At 41.6% G+C, this 19145-nt stretch overlaps 1 protein-coding gene across 2 annotated transcripts in view; it reads right to left on the reverse strand.

Moving 5' to 3' along the window:
* Window positions 1–5448: 5448 nt before the first annotated feature.
* The window catches only part of CTDSP1 (CTD small phosphatase 1), a 28320-nt gene continuing 14623 nt past the window's right edge, over window positions 5449–19145 (reverse strand). Inside the window, exons 2-7 of one of the 2 annotated variants that reach the window (XM_034433694.3) lie at window positions 17458–17606; window positions 15025–15126; window positions 14446–14502; window positions 11549–11641; window positions 9812–9997; window positions 5449–9452 (exon numbers count right to left, since the gene is read on the reverse strand). In XM_034433694.3, the coding sequence (XP_034289585.1) occupies window positions 9324–9452; window positions 9812–9997; window positions 11549–11641; window positions 14446–14502; window positions 15025–15126; window positions 17458–17606 (716 nt within the window). In that variant the 3' untranslated portion in view covers window positions 5449–9323. The remainder of the gene's footprint in view (window positions 9453–9811; window positions 9998–11548; window positions 11642–14445; window positions 14503–15024; window positions 15127–17457; window positions 17607–19145) is intronic. The other variant, XM_087881664.1, reaches the window with a different exon arrangement.

The raw sequence follows: 19145 nt of genomic DNA on the forward strand, positions 1-19145 counted from the left end.
GTTTGGAGCCAGGGGCAATTTTCTACTCCAGCAGTAACAGCAAACAAACCTGTATCAGTTCTTGAGCTGACATACATACTACTGCTGTTCCTCGCAGTATCCTTTCCTTATTATTTTCTTTAATAGTTAAAATCAGAAAATCAGCAGCTGGACACAGACAGATTTATCATTTTCAAATATTTTATTAATTTATAATATGACTTACAAAGAGAATACAAAAGCAAATATTAGGGAAATTAGGAACAGAAAAAGAGAAGTGGATAGTGGGGGAAAACAAGGGAAAAAGGAAAAAAAAAAGGAATTGACTTCCGACTCCTTTGGTGCAGTAAAAATAAGGCATTAAGATCTACCCTCAACTTTGTACTTTTTATAGATGTTCATTTAATTATTTTAAAAAATATATAATGACTCTCTACAATGAAATGGGGCTTAGTTTCAATGATACCCACAGTGGTCGAACTGCAACTGCTTGGAAATCATTTAGATCTGGATTCTAAAATCATTTTATTACACCACTCACTGGTGCCTGGTTAGATGTCTGCAGAGGAATGGTTGAGTAAACAATTAATAGATGAAGCTTCAGAATACATTGAGAAATGCAACTGGGAGGGCGGGGAGGCAGATCCCCATTTTTAGAGGGGTGATTTAATTTGGAGAACTGTAGTTGTGCTTTAAAGGGAAACCAACTTCTCTCGCCCACCCCCAAGAGGCTGTTATATTTAAAAAAAAAAAAAGGGGGGGGGAATGGATAAAACCTTTAGAACTCTAGAATACATGTGTTCAGGAATGACCCAGAATCCAGTGACAAATTACTTGATTTAATTCAAGTAGCAGCCATGCGTGCATATATGAAAGCAGCAACAGGGTGCAGGGTTTTTTTGATGTCTTTGAGTAACTTTTGGCTCCTGGACAAGTCTTCTGCAATTTTCTTGGTAAGGTTTCAGAAATGGCTTGCCATTGCCTTCTTCCTAGGACTGACAGAAAGTGACTGTCCCGAGGTCACCCAGCTGGCTTTGTGCCCAAGGCAGGACTAGAACTCACAGTCTCCTGGTTTCTAGCCTGATGCTTTAATCACTACATCACGCCTGCTCTCGTAGCAACAGATACAATCATAAATTATTGATCTGGAGCAGCTCAATTTCTCTCCAGAAAGCAATACGATTTTGCCTAAAACTACCACTGAACCACGTTGACATTGTAAAAATGAGGTTGTGCCATCTTCTGGCCTTCGGAAGTTCTGGGAGCTTCACCACTCGAGACTTTCAAGAAAAGATTGGACTGCCATTTGTCAAAAATGGTGTAGGGTCTCCCGCTTGAGCGGGGAGGGGGGGTTGGACTAGATGACCTATAAGGTCCCTTGCAGCTCTGTTAATCTGTTCTGTAGTTCTGATCATTTAAAACTTACCTTGCAAAGGTTTGGAAAGAGGTTCAGCTTGTGAGTGGGAGTAATTAACCTCTAGCTTTGTTTGTTTGCTTTTGCAAGCCTATACAAGGAACATTACATGTAAGATAAGTGGGATATATGGTGTGATGGCAACAGTCAGAAAGGACAAAGGTATCTAAAGGAGGAGCCTCATACTGTATATGATGAAAGAGTGGTATGAAACTATATAGTTGAGAGGGGGGGGATCTATTGTGTGCAAAATGGCCTGATGCCCAGTGGTGGGATTCAAATAATTTAACAACCGGTTCTCTGCCCTAATGATTTCTTCCAACAACCAGTTCACCAAACTGCTCAGAAAGTTAACAACCGGTTCTCCCAAAGTGGTGCGAACCGGCTAAATCCCACCACTGCTGATGCCTCTTTTCCCTCCCCAACATCATTCCAATTAATAGCAAAACTATTTACAATAATGATATTATCTTTTTGGACTCTTGTGCAGTTCAATTCTGTTCACGAGTCTTGCTTTCCTTTATAAAATTACAATACTGAAATCTCCTCCTTTGAGCTTATTAAGAAGTCGAAGATACAGAAGGCCTTTAGATCGGTCCTTCATTCCTCCTTTTTAATAAAATAAATGGACTTGCAGCCTGGAACTAGGGGAATTTGAGATTTTACTATACACTTCTCCACTCTGTTGTTCTCCAGATGTAGGACTGTTATTAATATAATTCTTTGCCTTTAGTAATACTGGCCAGAACTTAATGGAACTGTGGTGTCCCAAGCACATAAACAGCATTAGATTGCTTACCGCAGTTCTAATAAAATCTTTTGTTTCCAACTGTGTCCACCTAACCAATTTAAAAAGCTCATAGGCACCTGGGAGGACATTCTAATTTACCTTAGTATTTCTTCTTGAGGATTATACTCCCTCTTAATATGGAATACAGTATTCATGGCCAAAACCACTAACTGACCTATCCCCATAAATGTGTCCAATTCCTTAAATCCAGATGTGGGCATCTGTGACCCTTCAAATATAATGGAACTTGTATTCCAACATGTAGAGGGTTACACACCCATTCCTCACTTTTACTTTGACTTTCTGTTCATAATGGTGGTGATGACTTCTCGCCTGTAATATTTCCAGCTCTCCAATTAGGACAAGCAATCCAAGTTGTTTATTTAAAAACAAAACAAAACACATAAGCAGTGCAAATATCTTCCTCAATGGGTTCTGAATAAAGAATGCAGGAATAAAATAGTGGAAAATGTCTCCTGGCTTGGCTTTGCCTGCTATATCAGAAAAAGAAACCTCTTTCTAAGCCTTAAAATTATCATACACAGGTAGTCCTCAAGTTACGAGCACAATTGAACCCAACATTTCTGTTATTAAGTGAGACATTTGTTGAGTGAGTATTGCCCCATTTTATGATCTTCCTTGCCATAGTTGTTAAGTGACTCACTGCAGTTGATAAATTAGTAATCTGGTTGTTAAGTGAATCTGGCTTCCCCACTGACTTTGCTTGTCAGGAGGTAGCAAAAGGGCCTTCTGACAAACAACCTTGGAACACAGCAACGGTCATAAGTATGAACCAGCTGCTAAGCATCTGAATTTTGATCACATCAAAGGTTTGTTAGTGTGAAAAATGGTCACAAGTCAATTTTTTCAGTACTGTTGTAACTTTGAACTGTTATAAGTCAAGGACTACCTGTATGTCTATCATACCCTCTTTCTCTAATTTGCTTCAAAAAACAGATCAATGACCCTATGAAGACAAGTATTCAAAAGCTTTCAAAAAACCATTTGTACTAGGTAGGATACTTTTTACCATCATGAGCTACCTTAAAAGCTTTTTTCCAATGTCCATGGGTAGCAGGAGACATGACAATGATGTAATTTATACAACGCAAGGAAACCAACCTGGAGTGATGACATAGAAAACTCTCTTCTAAAACATCGGTCACTAACTGGTGGTCCACGAGAAAATTTTGGTGGTCTGCAGAAAAATTATTTGCATTTTTTATATTGTACTAAATTAGGGGTCCTCAAACTACAGCCCCTGGGACAGATACGTGCAATGAATGCTTGTGTTGGTGCAGAGTCTCCCCCTTTGGGGTCTTTTTGTGTGGGTTGAAGGGGGACAGAAATTCCGACTTGAGGTCTGCTTCAGCCTCCTGGTGCAGGGTTTTGGGCAAAGGCTGGAGGGAAGTACTGCTGGTGGCGAAGAGCCGGAGGGCCTTGTTCCAGTGGGACTGCCTCATGGCCTGGAACTGGCTGACCATCTCAGCCCGCTGAGCCTCCAGGCACTGGTAGCTGGCCTTGCACTCCCACAGATCTTCCCTCTGCTTGGAAAGCCTATGCTCGTAATCCTCAGTAAGGTGCTTTTGGTGAGCCTCCTTCTCGGCCAGATCCAATTTGAGCTGAGCCAGCTGTTTTGCCAACACTTTCTCTTGGTGGCTGCTGAGCTCCAACAACTGCTTCCTGTTGGGGCCCTAAGGAGCCGAGGCAGGCAGGCAAGGAGTGGCTGGGAGGGGAGGGGCGAGTAGAGGCCAGCGAGGCACATGAGTGACATCGAATTGGCCATGCCCACCCAGTCACATGCCCACCCAGCCATGCCCATCCAGGTGGTCATTAGGCAAATCATATCAGTGGTCCGCGGGATTTAAAATTATGAATTTAGGGGTCCCTGAGGTCCGAAAGGTTGATGACCCCTGTTCTAAAACCCTGGAGAGGTTTAATAAAATAAAATAGCTAAGCCTTTTAAAATTTAACATGTCTGTTTTAAGGCCGATAAAAAAATAAGCTGCATATCATGTCATTATAAGTCTTTTTTCCAGAGATTCTACCTGACAAGGAAAACTACTGACCTATGAGTGAATGAGGTGAAGCAAAACCGAAGACACTCCTTTACATAAACAAGGCTGGGTAAATAAAAGTAATTGCTTTCCTTCTTTTTAAATCCCTCTACCCACGCAGCTTTCACTTTCTGTTACACAAAAAGACAGAGACTCTTTTTACAGTTTTGTATTTTTTTTTCTTCAGAGATTATTTTACAGTTTTGACTCCCGCAAGAAGGCACTTTCGATTGGCAATTTTATCACACACTCTCATTCATGATTAAAAATTCAGTTTGTGGTCTTCGGATACAGACAGCCTGAAAAACCCTGAACGGGGAACAATTTCTCCATTCATGGGGAAGAGAACTAGTAACATGAATAATGTGAGCTGTGGATGTGGCATCTTATTTAGCCACTTCAAAAACTCCAGGAGCATGGTTTAGCCCAGGGGTCTCCAACCTTGGCAATTTTAAGACTTGTGGACTTCAACTCCCAGAGTTCCTGGCTGAGGAACTCTGGGAGTTGAAGTCCACAAGTCTTAAAATTGCCAAGGTTGGAGACTCCTGGTTTAGCCAACCTATCTCAGTTCCTTGACATACCTAGATGGAGATTTGTGTGGCTCCTTGGAGCTCTCAAGATGGCACTGAAAAACACAATCCCAGCGAAGTGCTGAGTTTACCAATACTCTGTTACAGTTGAAACTGGCTTGCTGGCAACTGAACCTTTAGCCTTCCTAATACAAGAAATGAAACAGGATGTGGGAAGGCAATTCTATGGCGAAAGTGAGAGAGGCATCACTCAAGCAACTGTTTAAAAGAGGGCTTGTTTGCTGCTACCCTGAAGGATTATGATGGGGTTTGGTTGGTATGAGAACCAGTCTCTGGTGGGAACGGAAAGCAGCAGAGAAAGGAAAAGTGGATAAAAGCACAAATATGTGAAAAAAGGAAAGTAGAAAGAAGAGAAAGAAGTTATTTCTCTTCCACGGAACAATTTTGGGCTCTGTATAGTTGATGCGAATGAAAAAAATGAGTTTTCTGTGGCATGAGACCATTGACTGGGTCTCATGTTAAGTCTTAGCCAACGTGGCTAGTAACACTGGCCCTGACCAATACTATGTGGATTATTTCATTCCTTTGCCTCAAAGTAGGGCAGGGGAGTGTTCCAGGCACTTGGTAGACACGGTAGAGGCTCTCTGAATAGAAGTATCAACTCATGGGCAGAAAACATTCCCAATGCATTTCCTTTTATATCAGAAATGACAATAAAGCACACAAAAATAATCACCATCTCCCATGAACAGCATTAAAATACAGCTATTTAAAAAATCATCATACTTCTTCCCATTCCATATTTTCCTATTTTTTTTTCCTATTATATATATATACACACATATATACATGGTATACATATTTATATAATCGAAAAACATGCCCAGTTAAAATTCTTTCTACATTCTGTAAAAAAAAAAAAAGTCATTCCCCACCACAATGGGGTGTACTGGGCAACTCCCTACATAGAATTTGGATTAATCTTAAAAGGGGATCTTTTGGTTTGTGGAAGCTAATGGGTCCAAGTTGGCCTCTGGCCTCTTTGGGGGGTGGGGGTGGGGGAGGGAGGAACAGATTTCTTGGTCCTGCCAGAATGAAGCAATTTCTCAATTTATACCATCAAACACAGCATTAAGGAGGCAACTGAGGTAGGGTGAAAAAAGGAAAAAAAGATACAGTTCAGGCCAAATTTAGCTACCCCAATGGGAAAAACTATGTACATGCCAAAGGAGGTTGATCCATTGAAGCAGCAAAGAAATATGCAGTCTAAGTTTACACAAAAGAAAATTCACTTTCTTAACAGTTTTCTGCCCAACGTGTGTGCATAAATTATAACCTTATTATTTTATTTTATTTTGCCCCCACAGGGATTTCTGTGGTAGGAGAAACAACAAAAATCAGCCTTAAAACACCACAAGAGAGTTCCTTGTTAATTCAACCCGACAATAATATAAATTGGCTTAAAAGATAATATGGAATGATTAGAGATCATTTTGCACTACATTTTACTTTTGCCTCACATCAAGTTCAAGAAAAAAAATATTTTAGAAATACTGTACATTTTAAAATGTGTTTTGATACAGTTTTGCTGCGGAAAACCGTGATACATTTGAAGAACTATAAAATCTGGAGAAAGTTATTCAATGCATATTTTCAGTGTTTCAATGCACGTTTATCCAGGAAGTGCAAATCTGGCAAGCCATTGAGAAAATTGCCAGGTTCAATTTCTCAAGGACTGCTAAGGAGAGACTTTAGACCTACACGGTCTTTCCATACAGTACTAGCAATAGATGCCATACCTGCAAGAAGCAGAAGGAGGGAAAAAAGAAGATGACAGTAGTCTTAAGGAAAAACAAAGCTTCTTTTCTTTGACCTTCATTTAGATTTCCTTTCTTCCACTCTCTTCAGATTGTTAGAACAATGCTGTTTTTTTTTTTAATGGTTCTTTTGGGGAAAAAATAAATAGAAAATAAAAAGGAACATGTTTATCTACTGTTCAAGGAATCTGCAGTTTGCATTGTTGAAAGATGACCTGCTGAATTTAATAATCAACTTTAAACATACCTGATCTGACAGCTGTGGTTGCGATGCCCAATTCAAAAGGTTTCTGAACCTCCTGTCATTCTTAGTAAGAGGGAGCAATATGTTAATCAGAACTGTCTGGTCAGGTGTAGGTCAGCAGTGATCAGATACATCAATCATTTCTGGTCCATTGTAACAGTAAATTTAATCGTTGCTTCATGTTGAAGACAGTAATGAAGTTCAAAATGAGCTACTAACAAGCCACCAAGATCTGCAGAGTACCCTATGCCTGAGTTAGATTCTTGGGCATCTTAATAATAATAAAAAAAAGAGAAATAGGCAAAGGCACAAGGAATTCTTACATCCCGAAAATATTTTAAGGCAAATTTAAGATGGCACTGGAGAGAAACCAAGGCAAATCCCTTAGCAGAAATAGTAACCAGGCAGAGTTCCAAGAAAATTCTTGTTTGGTATCAAAATTCTCTCCTATTAAACAGGCTTCAAAGATACTGAAAAAAAAATAGGAAGAAACATTGTGAACCACAAGGATGGGTCAGCATAGTTTTGCTGAAGCATCCCCTTAAGGAACCCCCACCCACCCCCAGCACTGTGGACAAAGCAGCAGAAATGGAGACACCTCCTTTTGGCACACTAACTCTGCTTTCTCCTCCTCATGCTATACCAGCAAGTCTGTTGATTCTAAAAGGCACAATTTCCCCCACATACTCCGCAAATCCAGAAAGATTACAGATTTCTAGGGAGACAGTGGGATTTGAAGGCACCAACTGTAGAGCAAGACAAAAAAAAACCACACACACACACAGTGGTCAAGGAATACACCTCCCACATCTCCTCTCTCTGTTTCGTCTAATTCTGACTGATGTTGGATCCTGTCACTGAGAAGATTAAAAAAGGGGGCTTAAAGGTTGAAGGAGGAAGGAGCCAGGGCCGGCACAAAATGTGGTTCAGAGGACGATTCCAAAGCCTTCAACATAAATACTGTAGGACAGTATCACTAATCATTTCTCTAAGCTGTGGGAGGGATCTGTGGCTCTCCAGCTATTGTTTTAGGATCCCTTGTATCTCCCACATGATGATGATAACAGGTGAGGAAACTATGAATGTTCCTCAGCAACATATGGAACCATGGGCTTCCCAGCTTCTGTTCTTTAACATTGGCTCTTAATTATAGAACTTGGCTGTTTTTAGAGACGACTATCCTTTCCTTCATTCTGTCCTTCCCATAGAATTTTCTTTGTCAGCCATATTTCACATCTCAAGGAGACCCTTCTCTGCCTCCCAATGCCCATCTCAGTCTTTCCTCCTAAACAAATGTTTGTATTATGAACCACCTTATCCCAATACAACTGGTCACAGAAGTGGCCTGAGAGAACTATTTCCAGAGATTTAAAAAGAAAAGAAAAGAAAAGAGGGACTTGTAGGCTGGAGCTCCTTCAACTCCTCTTATTTTCTTGCTGGTAAAGGTGACATCGCTGTTCGCCTTACGTCTCAGCAGGAAGAAGCAAACCTGATTTTTTTTCCTCTCCTCCTTACAAAACATCTCCAGACCTTCTGTTGTTTAACTTAGAGGGGGGGGGGGATGAGTAAAACTGGGAATTTTTCCAGTCTCTCTCTTCTCCCCTCACCGTGTTTTGAAATTTAGGAATTTTCCCACAAGGGAAAGGGGAGATATTTTCAAGAGGAGCAAAAGACAAAACTGACCTCACGAATAGTCCCAAGAGATAGCTTATGTGTAATAGTTATACACGGTCCACAGCCCCTTTGCGAAAGATCCAGCTTAAATTTCAAGCCAAAAATCTAAGCCTTTTGATGAAGCAGAAACATTTTCTCCTTTAAGGATGGAGCCGAGTCCACTAAAACAGTCAACCCCCTGCTCACATCTTTCTATCACTTTTCTGTATCCATGCCCCGTCCACACCACTTTAGTTCTGCTTGTTCTTTTTAGCTTTTCTTCTCCACCTTTTCTTGAATGTTTTCAAACTGGGCTCTTCCTAGCCGATCAGCAATTTTAGAAATCACTTTTCCTGAAATCAGGACAATGGAGATATATGAACAGATACAACAATGAAGTGCAGTGAATACCGGGGAAAGAGACTTGTGTATCTTCCCCACAAGAGGGTGGCAAATGAGTGGAGAACTGTTCTGATTAGAAGGGAAAGGACCATAGTTGGATCATAGCTTTGGTCACATCGGATGTTTTGTGTGTGTGGAGAGAAAGGGGCTGAGGTCCTGGTTTCTGCAACCCATAATTCAAGGGGAGAAACTGTGAACCATAGCAGCAAGGAGGTTTCCTTTCTGGGGTTCAAGATCACATTCAGATGCTGAAGTTTCTTCTGGTGCCTCATGGGAATAATTGCTCTCTGCTGTCTCCAGCAGTGTTTCCTGGGCACTGCGTTGCTTGTCAAGGCCGAGGGAACAAGTCATCCTGCTCAGCAGAAGGAAGTAGCCAAAATGGGCACACCTACCCCTCCGACTTCCCCTGCCCAAAACCCTGCCCCCTCCATTGGTCACTAGCTAGTAGTCCGGTGCTGCTTTAGCACGGTATATACATCATCCACTTTGCTGAGTCTTTCAAAGAAAGGCAGAAGGTCAAGCAGCTCCGTGTCAGCCATGTTGTCGAACCACGAAGCCACAGGCACCTGCCAGGGGTGAAAAGAGGTAAGAGGTTACTGCATTGGTGGCTCTCGGTAATTCAAGTAAGGCTACCAGGAGCAGCTATTTTATGTAAGCACACTTCTTTATACGGTGCTATGGAGTGCATATGATACTGCTCTACTATTTAGCTTTCAATTGAAAAACAACACACACGCTGCAGGATGCATGGTGTTAAGAAAAAGACCTCTTGGGTCCAAGTACCAAGTAGAAAACTACCCCCCTCCCCTTGCCTTCTTCTTCAGCCATATATTTTCAGGTCTGTTCAAGAGACAGTGCAGAGGGCAAGGCTTCCAAATTGATACGGTTGCCCGCCCTGCCCCAATTTAGCTCCCCCTCTACTTACAGCATTATCAGGGTGGAAGACATAAGAGGCCGGTGAATTGTCTACAATGATGATCCGTGTCAGATCGCGTCCCAGGCGGCTGAGGTCCTTGACGTAATTACCTCGGTGGAAGACACATGACTCGCGAAAGAGCCGAGCGCGGAAGGCTCCCCACTTGTCCAGCAGATCAGCCACCGGATCGGCATACTAAAATTGGAGGACCAACAGGTGATAAGGAAAAGTAGTTTGACTTGATTCTCCAGACGTTCTAATGGGAAGAGGGGTGTGTGTAGTATTAGGATACACTATTCATTCCTATTGATTTATTTCCTGCCAAAATCCTGAATGTTTTGTATTCTGCGGGGCTAAATTGGAAATAAAGATTAGTAAACTCTTTCCCCAGAAGAGGTCTGGTTTTTCCAACTAATTGTTAATTAAAGCAGACTTCTACTGATGACTTCATCCAGATTGCCTTTCAATTGCAAAAGACAGAGAAAAATCCAACATCTACAATACAGGTAGTCCTCGGCTTACAATCATTCGTTTAGTGACTTTTCAAAATTACAATGGCACTGGAAAACTGACTTACAACTGGTTCTTGCATTTATGACCATCGCAGCTTCCCCACTATGATGTAATCAAATTTTGGGTGCTTGGCAATCACCGTGTCTATGGTCTATTTATGTCTATGGAGATTCTCAGTCATACAGGTCATGGTTGCATTTAAAAGACAAAGGCCACTCTTTTGAAGACAGCAAAGTCCACATTTTGGACAGAGAGGACCACTGGTTTGAAGGAGGGATCAAAGAGGCCATCTATGTCAAAACTGAACAGCCCTCTCTCAACAGAGGGAGAGGGATACAACATTATCTATCTCCAATCTACAACACAGTCCTTTTAGCAATTCCAAGGATGCTCCACACCCATTTGTACTACTCAGGTGACCCTGAAAATACAGATAAACTTCCAGGTGGCCTCAACGATTCATTGAAAGAATGCAAATGACCAGCTCTCTGCAAGGAGTATAAATCCTTCCATTCCCCGCCATCCAGTCAGAGCTGAAGAAGCTTCTTGGATGAGAAGTGAAACGTCTTCAAAGAAAAACCAGAAAGTCCAGTTGCCTCTTGAAAAAGCAACTTTGGGACTGTTGCAGCATCCCAGGGTAATGTGTTCATCATTTGCAACCTTCTCAGCTGACTTCTGGCCAGCAAAGTCAACGGGGGAATCTGGATTCACTCAATGACCAAATCTCACTTAACCACTGCTCTGATTCACTTAACAACTGTGGCAAAAAAAATCATAAAATCAGGTGCGCCTCCCTTAACAAATGCCTTGCTTAGCAACTGGTCCCAATTGTGATTTTAAGTCGAGGACTACTTGTCAAACATTTGCTTCTTTAGGATCAAGGAAAATGGTACAAAAGAATGTCTCAGCTTTGAAATATTTCAGAATTTTTCAACGAGCAAAATATTAACAGAAATCCTGGGGTGAAGTGAAAATCAAAAGCACAGAGTCTTGTTTCAGATGAGTGGAAATAGCTTTTTACTGCAGCTTGCAAGAGGGAAGATGGATCTTGGGGACCAGGATTTCTGGATTAATTCTGAGTTTAGAATGGATCAGGAGCTTAGCTGGATAGAAAGGTTGCCATGAGCATCTTCTTAAACTCTCTCTTTCTGTTGGCTAACTTTCTCCAAATTGAAGGCCATTACTCTGAACACTTCATGAGAAAGCAGGACGATAGGAGGAGGAGAATCGTACCTTTGCCAGGCTAGCAGTGAAGAGTACACACTCAAAGAGCTCACCCATCCGCCTCAGAAACTCATCCACATGGGGTCGCTTCAGTACATACACCTGGTGAGAGTAAGAGAGGTCATGGAAGGGGATCATGGAACAAGCTGAAGATGGGGGCTCCACATCCTACCTACTTGGCCAACAAACCAATGGACCCAGTTCCTGTCAAAGAAGGCAGCGCTCAGCATCAGAATAAGCCTACCTGAAGACTAGATGGCAAAAGTGGTTGCCCAGAAAATAGGCTGATATTTATTTATTTATGTAACATGCATATGTATACTCCGCCTTTCTTCCAAGACTCTGGGTGGTTGACGACAGCAATCGAATAAAATATCCTAACAGTCAATAAAGCCCTGTGTATAAAAACAGCCACAAAACTGGCTCAAGCAATAAAACCTGATCAGAGTAAAATATCAACTAAACAAGATGGCTGAATCACTAAAATTAGGGTCTCTCCTCCCCCCCCCACAAACAAAATGGATTTCCCTGCCTAATGGAAAACCAACAACAGAGAGACTAGGTGCATGTCCAGCAACGAGATGTTCCTGTGAATTGGGGTCACCTTGAAGATGCTTTGCTTTCAGTTCATGTCCTCCTTACTTCACAAGGGGTGGGGATCCTAAGTATCTCCTCCTCTGAAAGACCACACAGAGTGGGTAGACGCCATTTGGAGGAGGAAGCCCCTACAGCAAACTGGAGCTGCTCCTTATAGGACTTGATAGGTTATAGGCAGATCTTTGAATTGGACAGACAGCAGGAGTATGTCTCCCTGTTAGTAGGCTGACCACTAGGATCAGTACCAACTCTAGTTTGCAAGCCCCTCTTCAAAAGCAGCCCCATGTAGAAAACCTGTTGCAGTGCTCTGAAAGTGTCTTGCCAAGAGCATGAGTCACAACTGCCAGGCAAAGGTTGCAAATGTATCAGCCTAGCTAGGTAAATGTCCCCTGGCCATGACCTCCACCTACTGCTCCAGCAGGAGACATGAATCCTGGAGGAACCCAAGTCACTGGCATTTTCTACAGTGTTCTATAGGATCATATTCAGAATTATCACTGGAACTGATTGCTCCTGGATAAACGGTACCTCTGGGGAGAGAAAGGCAGAGATAAGAAAGAATGCAAGATCCCTCAGCAGATTAAAAGGTTAGTAAATGACACCTCGGCCTGAGAAAAGTCAGAGAAAGAGGCCCATAATAAACTCACCTTGATTTGGTATAAGAGAGGGCAGAGGGAAGGGTTTGAGGATTCAGTTCTTATGCCCATATAACAATTAGAGTTCTGGGAGTCCTTGCTGGGTCTTGTTTTCTGATCTGGCCTTCCTTGAAGGGCTGATACTCAGTCCAGCAGAAGAATGAGTTTAGCAAGACTGCCAAGCTCCAGACCTATTCATGTGAGGGAGGGCAATCCTAACCAAAGCTAATCAATGTTTTAGAAGCTCCAGCTTGCTGGGATTTACTTTCAGCTTGTTTCTATCATCCAGATCGCCAACCCCCCCAGACACTGGGTTAGGGCTTCACAGCAGAGAGGACAACATGCTGTTGAGCATCATGAGGATGTTGAGGATACCTCACTTCAAAGTGACAGATGATCTCTCACCAAGGTTTCATACAGAAGTTAAAACAGCACGAGAATGGCACTCTTGGGCAAAAAGAGGGGACCGTATGGATCATCCTTCTCTTGTAATAGTAGCCCAGAATTATCCTTGCCACACTTCACTCTGGTGTAATCGGTTGTGAGATTAACCTTAAAGAACAGGAAGAAGAACTGTAGCCAAGGCAATAGTTGAATAAGAGAAAATTTTGACTAAAGTGTGGAATTTGAGAAAGCATCTCAGATTGGACCCTCCCTAATTTTCTTTAGGATAAAGGCAGGGAGGGGAGAGGCACATTCAGAGTTGCACGATTCTGTTACTATGATCCTATAATAAAAGTTCATTTTATTATTCATGACTTTGGTGTCCAAGCCTGGTCTACCTCAAAGGACTGATACCCTCCAGAACACTGAAGACATAGGGTCTCCAACCTCAAAGCCCTTAACTGACCTATGAAACAAAGGCACTTCTAGATAGGGTTCTTCTCTGGCACTTGCTCTGATTTTACTTATTTAATTTTTACCAAGCACAGAGATAGAGATCAAGATGTCCTCTGCCTTGAAGATCATCCGCAATTTAAAGAAAGGCTGGGAAAAGACAGTTTGTACCCTTTGCACAACAAATCAAAGCGAGAAGATCCCCCCATTTCAACACGCAACACACAACATCCATCTGAAAGGGTTCAAACTCCAAGGTACGGAATGATGCCACTGGGCAATCTCATCTGAGAACTATTCAAAGCATGCAGAGCTGTCGATTCCTCTTTGAAAGCGAGCACGTAAAACTGTCATGTCCACTGTGATTGATGTTGCTGGCTGCCTCCAAGGCCAAGTAATCGAGAACAGGCTGATTGCAGTACCTACAGCCTATCCTGGATTACTTGAACCTAGCCACAGCCTTTGTAAATGGGAATAGCAATCACGATATATATGGAGGTTTTGGATTTCAGTCTCGGCTCCATCACAGCTCAGCCTGACCGGTGTTTAGGAGTATAGAGGAGATTTCCGTATGTTGAATCAGACCATTGGGGTTCACATGATCAGACATATTTTTCTTAACGGTCTAGACATGCTGGGGTTGAGGGGAAGATCTTCTCATGGAAATCAATGCTGTACAGTACTACCAGATGGACCTTTCCCCTCACGCTGCTGTCAAGGGGTTTCCCATAGCAACCATTACCGATTCAGATTTAATGTGAAATTTGTCTGCCACACTAGGACCATCCAGGCTGGCCAAAATCTCTCTTCTCCCATTTTCCAGCATAGATTCCATACCTGGTGCATGACCCCGTCAATCTCCACTGGGATGATGAAATCTGCATTGTTCACCGGCTAGAGAGGAGGAAGGAAGCACAAGGTGAATCACACCTTCTAAAAGACTTCTTCCCACTACCCATCTCCCTGGTTTTGAAAAAGTTATGTTGGAAACACTTCCTGGGTTTCTGAAACAACATCAGCTTCAGATTTTGCTCTGCCAACAAATAAGTCATGTATCTCCTTCCTTCATCCACTCCAATAGTTTGGAGGAACTAAGTTTGGGGAAGACTGCTCTGATGAAGAAAGTTTTAAAAATATAGCTGTTAAAAATCTCACTTAATAGAACTGCCTGGAATGAAAATCAGCAAAGAGGAGGAGGAGGAGGAGGAGGAGGAGGAGGAGGAGGAGGAGGAGGAGGAGGAGGAGAAGAAGAAGAAGAAAGACAGACAGACAGACAGGAAGAAAGGAAGAAAGAAGAAAAAAGGAAAGAAAGAAAGAAAGAAAGAAAGAAAGAGAAAGAAAGAAAGAAAGAAAGAAAGAAAGAAAGAAAGAAAGAAAAAAAGAAAGAGGAAGAGAGGTAAGTATGTAAGAACTGACCTTAAAGGAACTATGTACTAATGTCTCATCCAAGTCAATCACCACACAGATTTTACTGGCATCTTGGGGTTTGATTTCTGGCAGCAGATATTTGACTGTGGTCTGCAGGGTGAGAAAGACAGAGAGACATGTATACTTAAGATTAAACATCTGGATTTTAAAAAGCTATAGAAGCAAGGAATTTCAACCTCTGACACCTGGTGTGAGGGACAATGGGAATTAACCTGTAAAGAGCATGAATGCTCTACAATCAGAGGTCTTCCATGTGTTTTGTGAAAAGTGGATGCTGTCTCCTTTTACTTTGCTTCCCCATATTAGCATCAAGGAATATTTGGCAGGTATCAAAATCTCTGTCCTCAGTCCTCTATAGAACACTATTAGACAAAAGGATAGCCAGCAACCAAGATAGAAAGACTGAGGATTAGAATGAATCTCTCTCTCCCCTCCCTCCCTATCTATCTATCTATCTATCTATCTATCTATCTATCTATCTATCTATCTATCTATCTATCTATCTATCTATCTATCTAATCTTCTGCTATAACCCATCCTTATTCTATGATTCCATAGCTATAAAATATAGCCTGGGAAGATGAAGTAGCTGCAATGGGGTGCTTTACACTTGCAAACAGGGGGAACAGGTTTGGAAGCCAAGCCTAAGCATTAGCAGTTATAAAACTGGGCAATAGAGGGCGCTAGTATATCAAGGCTCAGGTGATCTAAAAATGAATCAGCTTGGGGTCGAAGTTTAAAGAGAGTTGGTAGCTCAGGAGCTCTGAATAATTAAAGGCTCTGGTGATCGTCCAAAATTAACTAGGAAATTCATACATTAGCACCACACTTAGCTTCTTAATCATTGTTTTGAAAAAAATCTCTATCGGTTAGAGCAGGGCTGTCAAACTCCCAGCCTGCAGGCCAGATGCGCTGGACACGCCCACGCCCGGTTTAGCAAAGGGGAAAACAGTCCCAATACATCACGCGACGTGAGTTTGACACCCCAGGGTTAGAAGGTGTGTTAATGTTCTGGCAGCCCAGCCCCCATGGGCAACAAGCTACAAATCTTGAGGGATGCCAGAAATATAGAAGGCTCTTAATAAGATCATAATCTTTTTTTTAAAAGTAGTGGGTGGATAGCTTAAGTCGCTAATGTTTGATTTTTGTATAGTCCAGTGCAAATACCAGTTGGGTACTTGTTCTGTTACAGAGTGTTCTTTCAAATATAGACGAAACCCAATCTCTAACTAGATTGCCATCTCACAGCGTAGATATTACAGAAATGCTAGGCAAGACCGCCATGACTCTTCTTGCCCATCCCCTCAAACTTGTCACCTGTCATTATCTATTGGCAGCTAAGCAACAAGGGATTATGTGACGAGACCAGCAGCCAAATGTATTTCAAAGATCTCTTTCCAATCTCTGGGTTTGCATGGCAGATATGCCATCTATGTGGAATGTAACTAATTCTCCTTATCCAAGTACAAGAAAGCAATTAAAGCATTGCAGAGGGTGACTTAACGCATAGTGAATGGTCTGTAGTGGGCATTCTAATTTCTCAAGCTCTTTTCTGGTTCTCAGGGCTTAATGTCACCTGATGACATCCATTAAAGTTTTCATGCCTCCTCCAACCTCAAGCCTGGAGTTTTATTATTTTGAAGTTTAGGATTCTAGCCTGAGAATTCTCAATGAGTAGAAATATCATGAATTGAAATAAGGGTGTGGACAACAGCCCTTTTCTTAAACCTAACATATCCTTTCCCAACATAGCATCTATTGAATGGTTTGGACTACAATATTCATCAGTCCCAATCTGGGTGGATAAAAATCAATGATTTTTTTAAAAAAATCAAAAAAATCAGATTTTTTAAAAATTTAAATCGGATTTTTTTTTATTTTTATTGAATTTATTTTAATAAAAAACTTTTGGGGTAAAAATCTATCGTAAGATAGTTTTCTATTTAAGATACATAAATAATTTAGTTTATTCAGCATGAAATGGAGCTTAGTTATGTAGCATGAGGCTGTATATTCTGCAACACTGGGACTATCGGTGAGTCCAAGTAGTAGCAGAGATGACAGTTGCTCTTTAAAAATTATGATTTAAATCGAGTTGATTTAAATCAAGCCTTTTTACTAGTGATTTAAATCAAGCCTTTTTACTAGTGATTTAAATCATGATTTAAATTGTGATTTAAATCAACTTGATTTAAATCAAATCCACCCTGGTCCCAATGGTGCACAATAATTTCTTCTGCTTGCTAGGAGGACGGTGTTTCAATCCCACATATCTGGAAAGTCATGGGGTAGACTGTTCACGAGCGCCTTCCGACAAATGGATGTGTTGTTCTCAGGAGCATCAGAGGTTGGTTCCATCCTGTAAGGCAAGAACCTTGATGGCCAAAAAACCCCAGGAATCAAAGAGACACTTCAACATACCTTGGTCACCGAACCGTTTTCTTCCACCAGCAGTGGGGCATTATTGTTGACAGGGATAGGCTCTGAGTTGTCATGGCAAAGGCAGCAAAAAAGCGATTGGAAGATGCTGCGATTCCTGGGTTTCTTGGAAGATGTTTGGTTCTGAACACCTGCAGGGTTGGGGGGGGGAGGAGGGTAGGTGGCCAGAAAAGACAAGCAAGTGGAAATGAAACTGCACAGCTGTCCTGTCAAAGATACTTTACTGCCTAAGACAAGAATAAAGAGCATCCCTCCCATTCCACGTGTAGAAGCCAAGTGGGCTGCAGGACGAATTCTCCTTCAACCCAGAGATAGGAGAACATCTCTCCTTGCATCTGAAGACCATGGGCTGGCTTAGGAACACAAGGCTGTGTGATTTACAGCTCTCAAGCCCAACACTTTTCTGCTGTCTTCCAGCTTCTGTTGCCTGGAACCTAACAGTAGGTTGGCCCTACGGAGAGGTATTCTACACAACCTCTGCCCAAAATGAGAGCCTTATCCAAGCATCTATCTTCTTCCTTTTCAAGCTTCATTTCTTTAAAATGTCTTTGACTCATTGCAAGATTGGAAAGTTCCATATTCAAATGCAATATGTATATAGGTGATGCATCATATTATTATCTTGCAAACTAGCAACATCTACATAGGCAGCTCTTATAATAGGATTTACTTAATCAGTACAGTAGCATCCCCTTCTCTTCACATATATATTGAAGATGTAAGCTCACATTTGCCATGGAACCATATTGTGCACAGATGCCTATGATCAAAATAGGTTTATTTCCTGAGAAGAGGGCTCAGAGGTGGAAAAAATCATAACGCTGTATTTAAGTGAATACTGTAGACCAATAACATTCTACTTAACATCCCGCTAGGCTGGTTTTAGCATGGATGCTTATTGATTCATACATTCATTTTTTTCAAATTACTACTTCAACATTAGATATAACCTGCCAGTGAAAAATATATCATCTTTCTGTGAGTGGGTGCATTTATCATTGCAAGGAAGAAAAGATAAAAAGATAAGCTTTAAGTAGGATATTTGGTTGGATGGATGTCTAAATAAACCCATAACTGCATACAGCTCTGTAAGCAAAATAGGTCTGGTTCACTTGAGAAAAAGGTGGATCAAGGAGACATTAAACAAGACTGATGGGCAGCTTTTCTTAAGTCAGGCTTCCCATAGGCTGATACTTTCCAGATGGACTTCAACATCATCCAACCAACACCGCTATCTGATCAATCAGGGAACTGGTGGGGTTAAAAACTCATGCATCTGAACAGACCCAGCTTGTAGGAGGTTGGGGGAGAAATCAAGCAGGTTGGATCCTTAATGGAGATATGGAGCTTTTCCCAAAAATGGAAAAGTGCCAGACAAAGTGGATGCGTGGGTATGATTGAACAGGGAGGGGGAAAGGAGAATGCAAGTACTAGGCCTAATTATGGAAGGGAGAGAGATTAGTCAGGGCTCTGCTGAAGTGAGAGGAGACCAGGTTGAAGGAATCTGATTTTAGTGTTGAAGGTTTTTCAATATTAAGACATTTTGTTAATATTTCTACTTTTCTGACCACGACGACTGAGTCCATATTTTGCAAGAAGGAAAAGAAAACATCATATCATCTTCCTAAGTTCCACCCAAATATCTACACCTGTTTTATGGAAATGGAAAA

Source organism: Pantherophis guttatus, chromosome 1 (genome assembly GCF_059756535.1).
Source record: "Pantherophis guttatus breed Tessera chromosome 1, ASM5975653v1, whole genome shotgun sequence".
Lineage (NCBI taxonomy): Eukaryota > Metazoa > Chordata > Lepidosauria > Squamata > Colubridae > Pantherophis > Pantherophis guttatus.